At 42.0% G+C, this 17,117-nt stretch overlaps 1 protein-coding gene across 3 annotated transcripts in view; it reads right to left on the reverse strand.

Annotated features, from left to right (window-relative positions):
• GDPD2 (glycerophosphodiester phosphodiesterase domain containing 2) overlaps window positions 1-17,117 on the reverse strand; it is a 71,483-nt gene that overhangs the window by 44,916 nt on the left and 9,450 nt on the right. Inside the window, exon 2 of one of the 3 annotated variants that reach the window (XM_063432187.1) lies at window positions 5,456-5,621. In XM_063432187.1, coding sequence (XP_063288257.1) covers window positions 5,456-5,560 — 105 coding nt within the window. In that variant the 5' untranslated portion in view covers window positions 5,561-5,621. Of the gene's footprint in view, window positions 1-5,455; window positions 5,706-17,117 lie in introns of those variants that run through there. The other 2 variants (XM_063432186.1, XM_063432188.1) reach the window with 2 other exon arrangements.

Genomic DNA, 17,117 nt, shown 5'->3' on the forward strand with positions numbered 1-17,117 from the left:
AAGACGTAGCAGCAGAAGAGGACTCGAGCCGAGGAGGTTATGGAAGAGGTTGGAGTAGGAGGAGTAGAGGAGGTGGCAGCAGGCCTGCCTGCAAGTCGTGGCGGTGTCACCAACTCCTCTGCAGAGCCACGCATTCCATGCTTGGCAGCCGTCAGCAGGTTTACCCAATGCGCAGTGTAGGTGATATACCTGCCCTGACCATGCTTTGCAGACCAGGTATTAGTGGTCAGATGGACCCTTGCCCCAACACTGTGTGCCAGACATGCCATTACTTCCTTTTGCACAATCGAGTACAGGTTGGGGATTGCCTTTTGTGCAAAGAAAATTTGTCCGGGTACCTTCCACTGCGGTATCCCAATAGCCACAAATTTTTTGAACGCCTCAGACTCCACCAGCTTGTATGGTAAAAGCTGGCGGGCTAATAGTTTGGACAAGCCAGCTGTCAGACGCTGGGCAAGGGGGTGACTTTGTGACATTGGCTTCTTACGCTCAAACATGTCCTTGACAGACACCTGACTGTGGGCAGATGAGCGGGAACTGCTCAAGGCGAGAGACGGAGTGGCGGATGGTTGAGAGGGGGCAAGGAGGACAGCAGTGCTTGACGTGGCTGAAGATGCTGGACCAGGAGGAGGATGGCGGCTTTGAGTTTGTGTGCTGCTTGTACTCATGTGTTGATCCCATAAGCGTTTGATGTGCGATCATGTGCATACGCAAAGCAGTTGTACCTAGGTGGGTGTTGGACTTCCCACGACTCAGTTTCTTTTGGCACAGGTTGTAAATGGCATCGCTGTTGTCAGAGGCAGACACACACAAAAAAAAATGCCACACTGCTGAGCTCTGCAATGACGGCATTCTGGTGGTGGACACAGCATGCGTTGATTGGCGTGCTGTCGGGCTGACCCCGGGTGCCGTTGCATGCTGTCTGACTGTGCCACTAGCTCCTTGCGATGACCTCCCCCTGCTTCCAACTCGTCTCCTCCTCTCTGTCTCCCCATCTGAACTTGCGCCCTGTTCTTCTTCTTGCCGAGCGGGCACCCACGTGACATCCATGGACACATCATCATCAACCGCTTCACTTGTATCTGACAACTCAGCAAAGGAAGCAGCAGCGGGTACAACATCATCATCATCACACCGTACGTCCATGTGTGTAATACTGCCTGCCTGAGACATATCCCTGTTATCTACATCCTCTGGCAATAATGGTTGCGCATCACTCATTTCTTCAAACTGATATGTAAATAACTCCTCTGACATACCAAGTGAAGCGGCTGTGGTGCTAGTTTTGGTGGTGGCGGCAGGCGGGTGAGTGGTATCTTGAGAGGTGCCCGAAGCTAAGCTGGAGGAGGATGGTGCGTCAAGGTTCCGAGCGGAAGCTGTAGAAGATCGGGTGTCCTGTGTTAGCCAGTCAACTATGTCCTCAGAACTTTTCAAGTTCAGGGTACGTGGCCTCTGAAAACTGGGCATTATTCTAGGGCCAAAGGGAATCACAGCACCACGACCACGATGGCCCCTGCGGGGTGGCCTGCCTCTGCCTGTCATTTTTTTTTGGATTAGTGGTACTATGCGTGCAAGCTACTGTGAGACCAGATATGAGTGGCAATGTGCACTGGCAGAGGTCACGCTGTAGGCCTGACACGCGCTTGAAGACAACTAACTGCTATTCAATCTATAACAGTGAAAAACTTTTTTTCTTTTTAAATGCACGCTATTGTGACACCAGATATGAGTGGCAAAGTGCACTTGCAGAGGTTGGCAGAGTACACGCTGAAGGCCTGACACCCAGACGCTTGCAGACAACCAACTGCTATTCAATCTATTACAGTAAAAAACATTTTTTTGTTTTTAAATGCAAGCTTAAGCTATTGTGACACCAGATATGAGTGGTGGCACTGGGCAAGTGGGCACAGTATCCACTGTGAGTCTGACACAGAAGCTGGCAGGCAGGCAACTGCAATTACATTACACAAAAAAAGAAAAAAAAAAAGCAGACTGATGTTCTAGCCCTAAAAAGGGCTTTTTGGGGTGCTGTTCTTACAGCAGAGATCAAATGAGTCCTTCAGGACTGTAGTGGACACTGAATACCCTAGCCTAGCTATCAATTTCCCTATTAAATAAGCAGCAGCTACACTTTCCTTCCTCTATCTAAGAATGCAGCTTCAGAATTAATCTAAAATGGATGCTGTACAGGAAGTGGGAGGGTCTGCTGCTAATTTGCTGGAATGTGTCTGCTGACCGTGAGGCACAGGGTCAAAGTTTACTCAATTATGACGAATAGGGGGCGGATTGAATCGCGCATGTGTTCACCCGCCGTGGCAAACGCGAACACGCTATGTTCGCCAGGAACTATTCGCCAGCGAACAGTTCGGTACATCACTAGTTGTGTGTTGGGTAGATGTGTTGGGTAGATAGATAGAAATTGATAGAAATAGATAGAGTTGAGTTGTGATACAGGGGTTAAAGCGACTTATCTGCACTCATGTTGCTTTAACCCCTGTATCACAACTCAACATTGAATTCTATGTATCGTCTTGCTAAAGAAATGCTTTAGATTTGAGAAAGGGAGGTCCTCCCGAAAGCTTGTTATTAAACAATTCTGTTAGTCCAATAAAAAAATAAAAAAGTTATTACAAGATCCAAATTTTATCTAAGATGTATATATAGCCATATAGTTATGAAATGCTAAAATATAAATATCTTATCTTTAAGGGTCTAAACATGATATTCACCACATCACAAGCATTAACAGATTCGCAAGCTGAGGGCCAAGGGAAGGAAGAAATCCCACTGGGAAGGCAAACAATTGTTCTTTCTCAGTAGACTTACAAGGAACTTTCATGTCCTAGATTTCAGCACAACCTACTAAGTTAGCATTAAGTTGTGCTAAAATTATTTTTAAATTCTCTATATAGTTTTTTGTTTTCATTTTGATTTACATGCTTTGCCAAGCAAAGTACATAAATAACACAGTGCATGCATGTGTACACCACTGCAGGAAAAATTGCATATAGCTCATAACACAGTGATGGAGTTTAAGCATGTGTGGGATCGGCATGAGGCTATCCTGACTATAAGATAAGGCCAGGGACTAATAAAAGTATTTAGAAAATTGGGCAGACTAGATGGGCCGAATGGTTCTAATCTGCCGTCACATTCAATGTCTATGTTTCTCTGTTATATGCCCAAGAGCGTGCTCGAGGCATTATATGAGAGATCTAATTGCTACAACACAGAAGTGCAATGGAGGTGGGGGTTTTCTGTTTTTTTTAGTTTTTAACATACCTCTGTTGGAATAGCAATTACTGGGGTGAAAGGTCGCTGAATCATCACTTTTCTAGAAAATTTGATATTGTTATTAGCCATAGATTCATCATTGCACAAACAAACATTCAGATTTAGGATGTCAGCCATACCCCCATAATATTCAGTAATTATTAGCAAAGCACCAAATACTTGCTTTATATCGTTTACCCACCTGACAATTTCTACCTAAACCCAGCTGCAACACTCATTTACAAACATTTCAAGGAAAGAACGTTGTTTTTTTAAGTAAGTTTCTCAGATCAGAAGTCATTCAAACAGGACACATCTCATTTTAAAATATCTTGGAAACTACCAGTGTGATTAAACATCGTTTTTCAAGCATATATTTTATCACTAAAACTTATTTCAATGCCCTTCATGTTACTTTTTTTATGTTACTGTTATTTTTATGATTATTGTCCCTTTATGAACTCATCATGCTGCGTGAATGTATTGCTTTTAGTATATCCCATGTGTGATATTAGTGCCTTATTAACATTCAGCTGTTTTGGAGCACCTTTGGGGGTAGCAGGCTGATTTTGTGTAGGAGTGCTGTGGCATTGCCAACCATGAGGAGATGTCATGTTTCATTCAGCCTTTTCTAATGTAGTGGAGGTTGGAGTTGTAAAAATGCAATTGCAAGGTTTTGAAAGTAGCCGTGTGTGAGATATAAGAGGAGGAGTTGAAGGTAATAATAAGTCTATTGCCTATTAAAAGGAACAATATAGGATCAGGAACACAAACATGCATTCCTGACCCTATAGTGTTAAACTAACTATTTAGCCTTCCTGTTCCCCTTTCCCCCCTAAATCTTACTTTTATTCCATTCTGCTGGGCTGACTATGCCCCTGATCTGCCTTCTTGGCTGACATAATCAGAAGTGTTAATCTAAGCCAATAAGAATGCTTTCCTATAAGAAAGCATTGGATGGGCTGATACGGTCAGGGAGGCTGTTCAGGGGTAGAGCAAGCACAAGCCAAACACAAGCCTGGACAATCAGCATCTCCTCATAGAGTTGAATTGAATCAATGCATCTCTATGAGTAATGTTCAGTGTTTGCATGCCGAGGGTGGAGACACTGAATGCCCCAGGCAGCAACACAGAATATATCTTGAAAAATCAAAGTGAAGCAGTTTCGTAGAAAACTGAAATGTGCTAGGCTGAGTGATCAAACATGGACTAAAATGTTGATAAGGGATGTACTATGGCAAAATCACAATGAAATACGTTATAAAAGATTAAATCTGCTAGAGGAGTGCAATGTGGTAAATGAAAAATTAAGCACGGCAAATAAAAGATGCAATATGGCAAAGAGGATATGTAGAGTACTAAAGTAATTATTGACAGGAGCTTAATACACTTGGGATAAAATATGGGATATAGTCATAGAACCACCAAGACAACTCATATCAGAATGTTTAACTTTGATTAGTGAGCTAGAAACCGTACATAAACAGATTACCATCGGCATACTCCTAGGAGACTAGGTGCTACATTTGCCATTAAAGATTTGTATGTTGGTGTTTTCCCACTGCCAGCCAAATCTGCCATAACCCCTAATAGTTCTAAGAATAAACCTATAATTTGTAGGATAATCCAAGCGTATACCTACAATTGGTATTAACTGGCGTTCTTGATAATTTGCCATCTTTGCCTCAGAATCTCTACAAACACACACAGTCAAACTTAAGACAAAGTGGTATGATCAAAAACGAAAATTACATAAAGATATCAAACACACAATATTAACAGAATCATACGTGAAGCCGACAGGCAACAATAACCACAGCAACAGGTGTAACCTCAGCAAACATTGTTAGGGCAAATACATTACAAAAAAAATCAAATAATCTAAATATTACACGGAGCAGGCAGGCATCCGTAATTAGCATCCATTATTATAATTGACAGTGATACAGTGCCAACATACTAAGCAGTTCAGTACAGTGTAAATATAAAAAAAATAAAAAACAAACATAAGTATAAGTAGCCAAATAGAAAAAAAGACTCACTCAATATTGACTCTAGTGCCAAATCACTCAATAAAACTAACACTATATTTGATGAAAAATGTTGAGTGCTAAATGTATTTAACTTCCATAGACTACCAGCAAAAGCTAATAAATTCAGCTCCAATGTAAATCCAACTCACCGTTGTTTTGGGCTCCTTATCTTTAGGTCTTTCACACTTACAGCTATGAAACCACCACAGACCACCAAGACAGCACGATTTCCAAACTCTGTGCCGCGACACCATCCTACAGAGGGGCGAAGGGCTGCGTGGTTTAGGAAAAGGAAGGGTTCAAACACAAGTTGCCCTTCATACGAAAAAGAAAAAAAGATTTTCAAAAGGAATGTAAAGCAGGTCACATATTAGTCAGAGAAGAATCTCACTCTTCCTTCTAACAAATACCTTTCAGACAGGCAGTGTGACAAGTTTCCTTTCTTTATCTGATATTTTAGAACAAGTCAAACCAGACTGGGAGGGACCACACTTACAATGTGGCACACACGGAGGAAGACCCTATGATCAGTGGGACACTATCAGAAGATTTTTTTCAGTCCACCCAAGTGGGTACGTTCAACTAGAAAAGTCATCACTTGAGTATTTAATACATTAAAAGATGTAGGGAAACTATGACAACGATTCAATGTAGCACTGTATGAATGCTATCCTTTCCTTATTTAATACATTATTCCCTCAATTTTCTCACATTTTACTATCTAGCTATTCTATGAAAAAGTAAGAAAAAGCAATACATATACATACATACACACCTATACCTTATGTTACATACTTTGTTTAACCTTTTGCTGCCTAGGTATATGCATTATATGTAGCTTGTTTCATTGAAAATTATTACATGATTAGAGATTGATTTTATACACAAAAAGCAAGTTACCGCTGATCATCACATTGTTTTAGCAAAAAATAAAAACGGACAAAATGCACAATGATTATGTATTAAAAACCCACCATGATGACCAAATTAACCTTAACATTTTATGAGTTACATCAAATAGGAACTGTCACTTCTCTGGAATTTACACAACTGAATAAAACATAAAATGACCTATAACTTGCGGTAACCTATTTTTCATGAGATGATCCATAAAAAATAAATTTAAAAAATTATAATAAAAAAACATGTTTTTAAATGCAAACTCATTTCTCTTTTCTTCTCATTTCTTCTCTTCATGTATGCGTTCTCTATGCTAACTGACAAGTGTAAAATACAGAGTTTATTATCCCTATGTATTTGTGAAATAACAAAAACCTAAATTAAATGGAGAAATACCCACCTCTTTATCCTGCAACTGGTCTCCTTATCTAAGCACCTGTCCTTACATCTAGTAGCCTAGTTGCAGGATAAAAAGGAGTGAATTTCTACATTTAATTTAAGTTTTCCTATCTCACAAATACATAGGGATAATTAAACATAATGTAAAAAAATTTAAAAAAAATCATAGGAAGCAGCAGTTATTAATATAAAAGTAGACATCATGAGGGAGACTGCCTGCCCATTCAATTAAATGGAACCAAGTGCACTACAGCCTCTAATAAGGTTGCATACCTATTATAAGCATGTGCAGGAAGATAAGTCCTGCGCTCACTCCCATCACTGGGCGGCAGCAATGACTACAGTACACATCAGCCCCAATATATAGTAAAAATCAAAGAAAAACAAGTTACCTGCGCTCTCTCCTTAATCCCTATGTATTTTTAAAGAAATGGAGGTTTTTTAGTTACCTCCAATGGCCATGAGAGGATAAGCAACCCTGACAACGTCAAAGCAGACTCTTCCCCCTCCCCGGTGGATCCTAACTCTAACCATTTACCTTGCTTCCTTGAGCTTCTGGCAAAGATCTCTAATGAGACAGAAAGGGGTATTTTTTTTATACACCCCTATACATTATTAACCCTTAAAAGGGAACACATGGGACGGGCGGCTGCATTGTAACAAGGCTGAGTGATACAAAAAATGGATACAAATGCAGAAAGATAAGTCCTGCGCTCACTCCCATCACTGGGACAGCAATGACTACAGTACACATCAGCCCCAATATATAGTCAAAACCAAAGAAAAACAAGTTACCTGCACTCTCTCCTTAATCCCTATGTATTTTTAAACAAATCAAGGTTTTTTTCGTTACCTCCAATGGCCATGAGAGGATAAGCCTACTATAAGCATGAACAGAACAGATCTTTAAGCTGCAAATGTCACGTGTGCTGAGGTGCAACTAGCTCCAAGCACATAATTATACATAACTCTGTAAGTGCATTGTTTCAAGCTTAAAGTGTCACTATAGACACCAGAACCACTGCAGCTTAATGTAGTTGCTCTGGTGTCTATAGGTTGTTTCTGCAAGCTATGCAGTGTAAATGCTGCTTTTTCTGAGAAAAGGCAGCGATTTTACTACTCCCTAAGCACACCTCTAGTGGTTGTTACTCTGACAGCCACTAAAGGGACTTTCTGGGTTCAGTCCTGCAAATATAAGTACGGAAACGCTTAATACATACCATATAGATGCACTGACTTAATGCATCCATATGGGGAGATGCTGATTGGAATAATGCTGTGATTTTCGATATAGCTTACCTTCTTCCCCATGCTTCTAATTGAGAAGCATTGGAGTCAGAATATATTATCTCAGCCAGGGAGGAGTAAGGACTGCAGTAAAGCTGGAACACCAGGGGGAAGAAAGGTACGGTACGTAAATAGCTTTTTTCAATACACACAGGGGAGCCCCGCACATGTAAATAGTTAGTAGAACTCTATAGTGTTAGGAATACAAGTTTGTATTCCTAATGCTATTCTGTTCCTTTAAATGTGATGGCATTAGATTGACATCAACATTACTTTTATGAAAAAAACCTTGAGCATATATTCACCTATATAGCAATCAAAAGGTTAAAGACTCTTCTTTGTTGACAAGCAACATAAATAAGTGGCAATTGCTTCATTCTTCAAATATCACTGCTTCTTTCAGATCATTTAAAAACACCTGCCAAAATTTGGAACAGAGGGTGGAGCAGCCCAACAATTACAATATCAGGTGTGGTTGGAGAGTGATATTTTAAAATCTAAATTTTTTTAGAATACATGGGTCATTTATTGCTGACTGTACAGTACTAATTCAGTTTTGTCTTTATGTAATTTGTGTTTACTATTTCTGCAGTGGCAGAGTGACGGATACCAATATCACAGTTAGAGTTGCCAGATCGATCATATTTTCCAGGATACACCAGGCCAGCATGCTATTAGGAAGTATGGCAGTATATTGCACGTCTCCCAAGTGTTCATTTTTATAATTTCGCCAGCAAATCCCTCTGTCCTCCTTTTCCCTTCTAATATAATTTTTTTTTAGAAGTTCCATATTTTTGGTGTGTCTGAGAGTATGACAGAGCTCCACAGCAATAATATTCACAGTTATGTGTCTTTAACCCCTTAAGGACCAAACTTCTGGACTAAAAGGGAATCATGACATGTCACACATGTCATGTGTCCTTAAGGGGTTAAGGGGTTAAACCAGCGTTTCCCAATTGGAGTTCCACGGAACCCTAAGGTTCCGCAAAACACTAATTGGGGTTCCGCCCCAATTTTTTTTTTTAAATGGCAGCGGGCGGCGAGGGAGCAGTGAGCAGTGATCTCCCTGCTCAGCTCCTTTGCGCGCACAGCAGTGATGACGGAGCCGGAATATGACGTCACTCCGGTTCCGGCATCACTAAGAGGCGCGCGAGGGAGCTGAGCAGGGAGATCAGTGCTCACTGCTCCCTCGCTGCCCGCCTCCACCGCTCACCTGTTTGCCAGACCTCCCAACCGCCAAGCTGCAGCCAGCCCCACTGGACCACAGGGACTTCTAGCAGGCAGCCGCACTGGACCCCAGGGACTCCATGCCAGCACTCCTAAAGGTAGGGGGGCTGGGTGGAGTAAAATGTAAAAAAAAAATGTGTGTTTGTCTGTTAGGGAGTTTGTATGTGTTTGTGTGTTTGTCAGTGAGAGTGAATGTGTGCTTTGTCAGTGAGAGTGTATGTGTGTATGTCAAAGAGTGTGTGTCTGTCAAAAAGTGTGTGTCTGTCAAAGAGTGTGTGTCAGTGTCAATGTGTGTATCTGTGTCAAGGTTTGTGTATGTGTCATTGTGTGCATCTAAATGTGTGTGTGTGTGTATGTACCAGTATGTATCAGTGTGTTTGTATGCGCCTGTGTGTGTGTGTGTGTGTGTGTGTGTGTGTATCTCAGTGTGTCAGTGTGTATCTGTGGGTGCAAGTGTGTGTATGCCACTGTGTGTATCTGAGTGTGTGTGTGTGTGAGTGTATTTGTGAGTCAAGGTGTGTGTATCTGTGTGTCAGTGTGTATCTGTGTGCCAGTGTGTGTGTATATCTGTCAGATACATATACACACTGACACAGAGATGCACACACTGGCGCATACAAACACAGATATACACACCTTGACACACACCGGCACATGCAAACACAGACACACACATTGACACACAGAAACATGCATACACAGATACACACTGTGTGTCAAGGTGTGTGTATCTGTGTGCCACTATCTGCCAGTGTGTGTATCTGTGTGTCAGATTCATACACACTGGCACATACAAACACAGATACACACAGATACACACACCTTGATACACAGACACATACAAACCCAGATACACAGACTTTGAAACAGACGCACACCCCTTGACACACAGATAGATACATACATACATACATACACACACAGATACACACCGTGTGTACCCAGGGCCGGATTAACATAGGGGCTGATGGAGCTGGACCTGCAGCTCCAGGCCCAGGCCCAGGCCCAGGCCCATGGAATAGGCCCATTGATTTAAAAAAAAAAAAGGAAAAAAAATATATATTTTTTTTAGATATTTTTTTTTTTTTTTTTTTTTTTACACACACACACTACTCGTAGGGATTCCACCTGGCTTTTATTTTATTGGCACAGCCAGTATTTGAGGCTGCCTGGCTGGTTCCGATATTGCAGTCATACTGACAATACAAATGCTGGTATTTTTCTCAGGATAAACAGAGATTACTCTGCAATACCAGCACTGGCCAGTAGGAGTCGCTGTGTGTTGAGAGAGGCAGGGAAAGGAAGTTCCAGCATATCCCTGCCTGCCTATCTCTACTCACTGATCTGCAGGGGTGCAGCTACAAGGAGTCCAGACAGCAACTCCCACCCTGCAGACACAGCCTACAGCTCAGGGAAGTGAAGGATGGGGGGAAATGCTGCAAGGAGACACAGGGAGATATGGGGACACTGAGACACTAAGGGACATTAGGAGACACTATGACAGACACTGGGAGAAATGGGGACACTGAGACACCAGGGCCACAGACAATAGTGCCAGTGGGCTTGGAGACATGGGGACACTGAGGCCCTTGGGCATTGGGAGACATGGGGGCACTAGGTAGACATGGGGGACAGTGAGACACTAAGGGACATTGGGAGACATTATGACACAGACACTTGGGGACACAGACACATGGGGACACAGTGCCCCCATGTCTCCCAGTGTCCCCTAGTCTCACAGTGTCTCACTGTCCCCCATGTCTCTTTGTGCCCCAAGTGTCTCAATGTCCCCATGTCTCCAAGACCTCTGACACTAGTGTCTGTGGCCCTTGTGTCTCAATGTCCCCATGCCCCCTGCCAGTGTCTCTAGTGTATGTGTCCCTGGTGTCTGTGTCCCTATGTCTTCAAGTGTCCCCTATTTTCCCAGTGTCCCAGCCAGTGTCCCCAAATCTCTGTGTCCCTGGTGTCTCCTTGTCCCCAGGTATCCCCATGTTCCTAGTGTCCTAGTGGCATGGGGACCCTGGGAGACATGGGGGCATAGACACATGGGAGTACTGGAGGACACAGGGAGACATGGGGCATTGAGACACTGTGATACATAGGGACACTGGGAGACCTTGAGACACGACACTGGGAGACTAGGGGACACTGGGAGACATGGGGCACTGAGACACTGATACATAGGAACACTGAGACCTGGAGTAATCAACACATAGGGGCACTGAGTCATGAGGGCACTGGGAGACATGGGGAGAATTAAACCAAGTAGTTTTTTGGTGATTGTACAGCATATTCTCTTATGTCACTCCTTGGGATTTACATCATGTGATGTCACCCATACATAATTAATTATGCAAATTAGTAAGGCTGGTATGTTTTTCCAAGAAAGGTGGAAACCCTAACTACTTTTCACATACTCTTGCTTAAGTATGGAAACTTAAGAGGGATGTATGGGAACAAAACTTGTGTGGACTGGTTGACAATGAATATAGTTAAGATAATGCTGACTTTGGTCTCTCTAACACTGTGGTATGTTCCCTTTCACGACATACAGCTTTTCTCTGTCCCATACTGTATAACAGGACCTTCTGTCTGCTGGTAAGAAGGTAAGGAGACAAGTGGACCAGCGAGAGCTAGGGGACAGCCCTTAGAAAGCATGGAGCGAGCGCATCATTAGACGCATTTATGCCAAGCTGTGTATTGTATGCCCTTAGTTGGACAGCCTGCATGATTGGCAGGCAGCCTGACATGCATTCATGCCAGGCTGGCCTTCCAATTCTTTGGGCAGACATGTCCTCTTTTGGGGCATGTTCACCCCTCTTGGCAGGTTACGTGATTTGTGCCAGTGGCCAACCCTTTTACACTGCCCATTGACTTCCTGCTTCACTGGGCACTACTGTTAGGGGGTATGGATTAGCATAGGGTATGTGTTTTCTTATAGGTGCTGTTTTCTTTCCCTCCAGCACCATCTCCATCAGATACATGATGCTTGGGAGTGTTTTAGTGTTTTTGGTCGATAAGATTCTGTAATTAGGCCCATCATAATTGTCAGCACCAGGCTCACTGGGCTTTTAATCTGGCCCTGTGTGTACCTGTGTGCCACTATCTGCCAGTGTGTATCTGAGTGTCAGATTCATATACACTGGCAAATACAAATACACACACCTTGACACACAGATAGATAGATACATACATACACACACAGATACACACTGTGTGTCAAGGTGTGTGTATCTGTCAGTGTGTGTATCTGTGTGCCACTATCTGCCAGTGTGTGTATCTGTGTGTCAGATTCATACACACTGGCACATACAAACACACACACACCTTGACACACAGATACACACACGCACACTGTGTGTGTATCTGTGTGTCAGATATACAACTGGCACATACAAGCACAGATATACGGCACATTAAAAAAAAATGGCGCAATTTAAATTATTTTTTTTCGGGGGGGGGGGGGGAGAGGGGGTTCCACGATATGTCAAAGGGTTCCACGGGAAAAAATAATTGTGAAACCCTGCTTTAAACTATAATATAGGTGTTTAGAAATCAGTCTATGTAAATAAGATAAGTCAAAACAAGACAAGAAAAGGTTGCGCCAAAAGAGACTTTAGTAAATAAAAGTCCAAAGTACAATGGTAAATCCGAAGATAAACCTTAAAAAAGAGAGATACCAAAACAGAGTCGTTAATTATGCAAGATGGACAGCCGACGGCTGAAATTACATACAGGAGGCTCCTGCAGGGACTAGCAAGCTATTAACAGAGCAGGAGATAAGACATTCTAAATTAAACAGAATTTTCAATAAAGGAAGTGTAAACATTAGCTGTCTCGAGATGACGTGATCATGCATGCATGCTCCGAGAGGGGAGGAGTCTGATGACAAGGCATATGTACGGGAAGCTTGCGGATTAAGGCTGTGAGACACCAAGAAAAGGGCAGTAACACAAGGTCTTAGGTGCCTGAGCCATGTGAACTTTGGGGCCCACTAAATAGACACACAGATACTATAGAACCAAGATCCCTATGGGAGAACAGGCTGATCAGGTTGAGCAGGGCCTAATCTAGCAACAAGAACTGCTGTAAACCATCATCGCCATACACTGATCACAGTCACTATACATTAAAGTAAAGACAATCGGAGCAGCAGAGAACCTGCAAAACCATTCTTGAGGACCCTTTTGACAATGCAGCTAAGATTTTTAAAGTAATGCAGAGAGTCAAGTTTATTCTTTGATTTTTTTTCTTATTATTCTTCTTTTATTGCTGCACTAATTAACTGTTGTTAAGTCTGTTGTTAATACGTTTGGTCCCACGAACCATTTTTCTGGCACGAAATTACTAGCGCATTTATTTTTTTTCTTTCTCAGTATACTTGGAAAGATTAGTCTCCTGAGGTATTCTCTATGAGACATTACTTACTAACAACCATGAAGGGGATGTGAAACGGTCTCCCAACAACCTCTGTTATTAGACACAGTAAGATTATATCTCAGCTAATGTTAAGCTAAACTCTGTCTCACCTTTTTATTGGAACACTGTAGTCACCAGAACAACTACAGCTTAATGGTTCTGGTGAGCATAGTAAGTCCCTGCAGGCTTTTTGCAGTAAACATTGTATTTTAAGAGAAAAGGTGGTGCTTACATTACAGCCTAGGGATAACTCAACTGGCCACTCCTCATATGGCTGCTGGAGGTGCTTCCTGGAACATTCAGTGTCTCCACCCTCTGCATGTAGACACTAAACTTTCCTCATAGAAATACATAATTCGATGCATCTCTATGAGGAGATGCTGACTGGCCAAGGTGGTGTTTGGCTCTGCCCTTGGCCCGCCTGCTTGGCTGAGATCATCAGAACTGACCATCTCAGTCAATCTTTTCTAAGGAAAAGCATTGTGAATGGCTGAGATCATCACTTCTGATTATTTTAGACAAGGAGGCAGATCAGGGGCAGAGCAAGCACTGGCAGCCTGCAATAAATGTACATTTTAACTATATATAGGGGGGTAAGGTAGGACATGGGAGCTAGATATTGATTTTAACAGGAATACATGTTTGTATAGTGTAAGATAACCTTATCTTTGTTGAATAATGTCTTTTTGTGGTTGGGGAAAGGGTTATTTCTCACCCATAATTGTTACAATTGACTAAGAGTGATTAGGATTGGAATCTGGGTGAATAGTAATTTGCATACTTAAGTGCCGTCAACATTGTCTGATCAGATCAATAATGCTCCAGTGTACCAGATGTTTTGATGTTTTCAAATCAATAAGAAGGTTGCAAAGTTACAACGTTTAATTCTCCGTTGATAAAGATGGAGATTTGATGACTTATCTAGTAAAGGTTTTCCAGCCAACAATCTAGAGCTTATCTTACAAAGGATCAAATATTTTTTTCTCTTTGTTCTTTTAAAAAAAACAATGGTGTCTAAATGCACACAATATTGCAGATATCCTCCTAAACAGGATAAAAAAAACAATAAGGAGAAATTACTTTCTTCTTACCACACATAACTGGTGAGAAAATTAAGAAATGTGTTTCCATTAATGAAAATCTGACTACCTTGTCCTAATCTTCTGTAGTAGATAACAAAGATAAACATACATGGACACCTAACTTCTTAAAACATTGATTTTATGACAGTGAATGAGATTAAATACAATATAAACATCACATTTTCAGATTTAAAATCTGAACTGATGGAAATTAATAGCTGAATTCAAACCGTAGATGAGGAACTAAAGACTTTTGATTTTCAATGACGAGCAGTTTAGGACAAACACGCCCAGGTTGAAGCCAAATTTCAGCAATTGGAAAACAAAATCTATGAATTGCAGGAAAGATCCAGGAGAATGAATTTAAGATTATATTACTTCAGAAAATTTGAGAGAATTTTTGGCGAAATTCTTTGTTACCTTGGGGATTTCTAAATATCCTCACAAAGTAAAATAAAACGTTGGCATAGAATATCTAAACTGAGCACTGACGCAACAAATCTTCCAAGAGATGCGATAGCTGCGTTCCATTCTTATGAATTTAGGAATTTCATCCTTCAAGAATATAAGAAAACAAAAACGAAAAAAAAATGCCCTGAGTGATAAATTCAAAGATATAAAGGTCCTTTCAGACTTGTCAGACTATAACAAAGAATGGTTGTTCTCCACTGTTTCCTTTCTTAATACAAAATAATTTGAAATTTAAGTGGGGCTACCTGGTCTTTTTAAGAGTATTTCATCAAAACGTATGGAGTTTCTTCAACTCACAAGAAAATGTTAAAAATTGTGTGGCAGACCTGTTATCAGTCCCAGAAGTTGCCCAAACCCATCTTTCATTTTCCCGAAAACTATCGTATCACCCTGTTCGGGAACTAAACAGAACTTGTGTGGTCCACCTCATTATTGACTTAGAACACCGACCACCCCTGGCTGTTAACCACAATTAAAGGATTAACTTGAGTGCTTTCCCTGGCTGGCTGCTTTGTCTCCCGAAGACAGGCAGCAGTATTTGGTCGTCAAGTGCGTGGAAAGTTATTTTGGCTACACGTTCTCGCGAACCGGGTCAGGATGGTACTGCTGCCTGTATACTTTCCCGACCGACAAGGCGAACCACGTTCGGAAGATAGGATCTACTGACTGGGGGGAGCATTTGCTTCTTAACAGCTAGGTGGAGAATTTGTCGGTGTTCGCGCAGGAACTCTCAAACAAAGACCGGTCACTTCCCTGGATTCTCTGGAACTCTTTTGGAGCATCACCTCATGGCTGGCTGGTCAAAACATCTCCCAAATAGCGATCCTATTCCACCAAACCAATCTGAGTGCTTTTCGGGATATGTTGTGCACTCAGATACAGGCTATTCAGGGATATAAGATTTGTGGGGTTCCTGTAATGTTTTATTATGTTTTTGGAGTGCTTTATAATATTTTATGTATTTCCTGTAACTAAGAGATAATTGAGTTATCTAAATTCCCAGCTCAATTATCTCTCAGACTCTTAGGAAAATCCTCTGTAAACTTGCTTTAGAGACCCCATACTATGGGGCTGTGCATAAAAGCAGTGTGTGGGCCAGTGGTGTATCCTGGTTTTGTGCTGCCCTAGGCAGGACAAAACTCAGGCGCCCCCCTCCCCGCGCCACCCCCACCCAACCCTTCCAGGCTTCTAAATACACACACACACACTCACTGACAGATACGCATACACTAGCTAACAGACACACACACACTAACAGACACACACACTCACTCACTAGCAGACACACACACACACTAACAGGCAAACACACACACACACAGTCAGACACACACTAACAGACACACACACTCACTAGCAGACACACACACACACACTCACTAGCAGACACACACACACACACACTCACTAACAGACACATACACTCACACTAACAGGCAAACACACACACTAACAGGCACACACACATTAACAGACACACACACATTAACAGACACACACAGTCAGACACACACATACACACACATACAGACACACACACTAGCAGACACACACACACACACTAACAGACACACACACACTAACAGACACACACACACACTAACAGGCACACACACTCACTAGCAGACACACACACATTAACAGGCACACACACTCACTAGCAGACACACACACATGAACAGACACACACACACATTAACAGACACACACAGTCAGACAAACACACACACACTAACAGACACACACACACACACACATACAAGCACACACACATACAGGCACATACACTAGACACACACTAACAGACACACACACACTAACAGGCACACACACTCACTAGCAGACACACACACATTAACAGACACACACACATTAACAGACACACACACACATTAACAGACGCACATTAACAGACGCACACTAACAGACACACACTAACAGACACACACACACTTATTAGCAGACACACACACTCACTAGCAGACACACACACTCACACTAAAAGGCAAACACACACACAGTCAGA

The sequence above is a fragment of the Pelobates fuscus genome, chromosome 9 (assembly GCF_036172605.1).
Source record: "Pelobates fuscus isolate aPelFus1 chromosome 9, aPelFus1.pri, whole genome shotgun sequence".
Taxonomy (NCBI): Eukaryota; Metazoa; Chordata; class Amphibia; order Anura; family Pelobatidae; genus Pelobates; species Pelobates fuscus.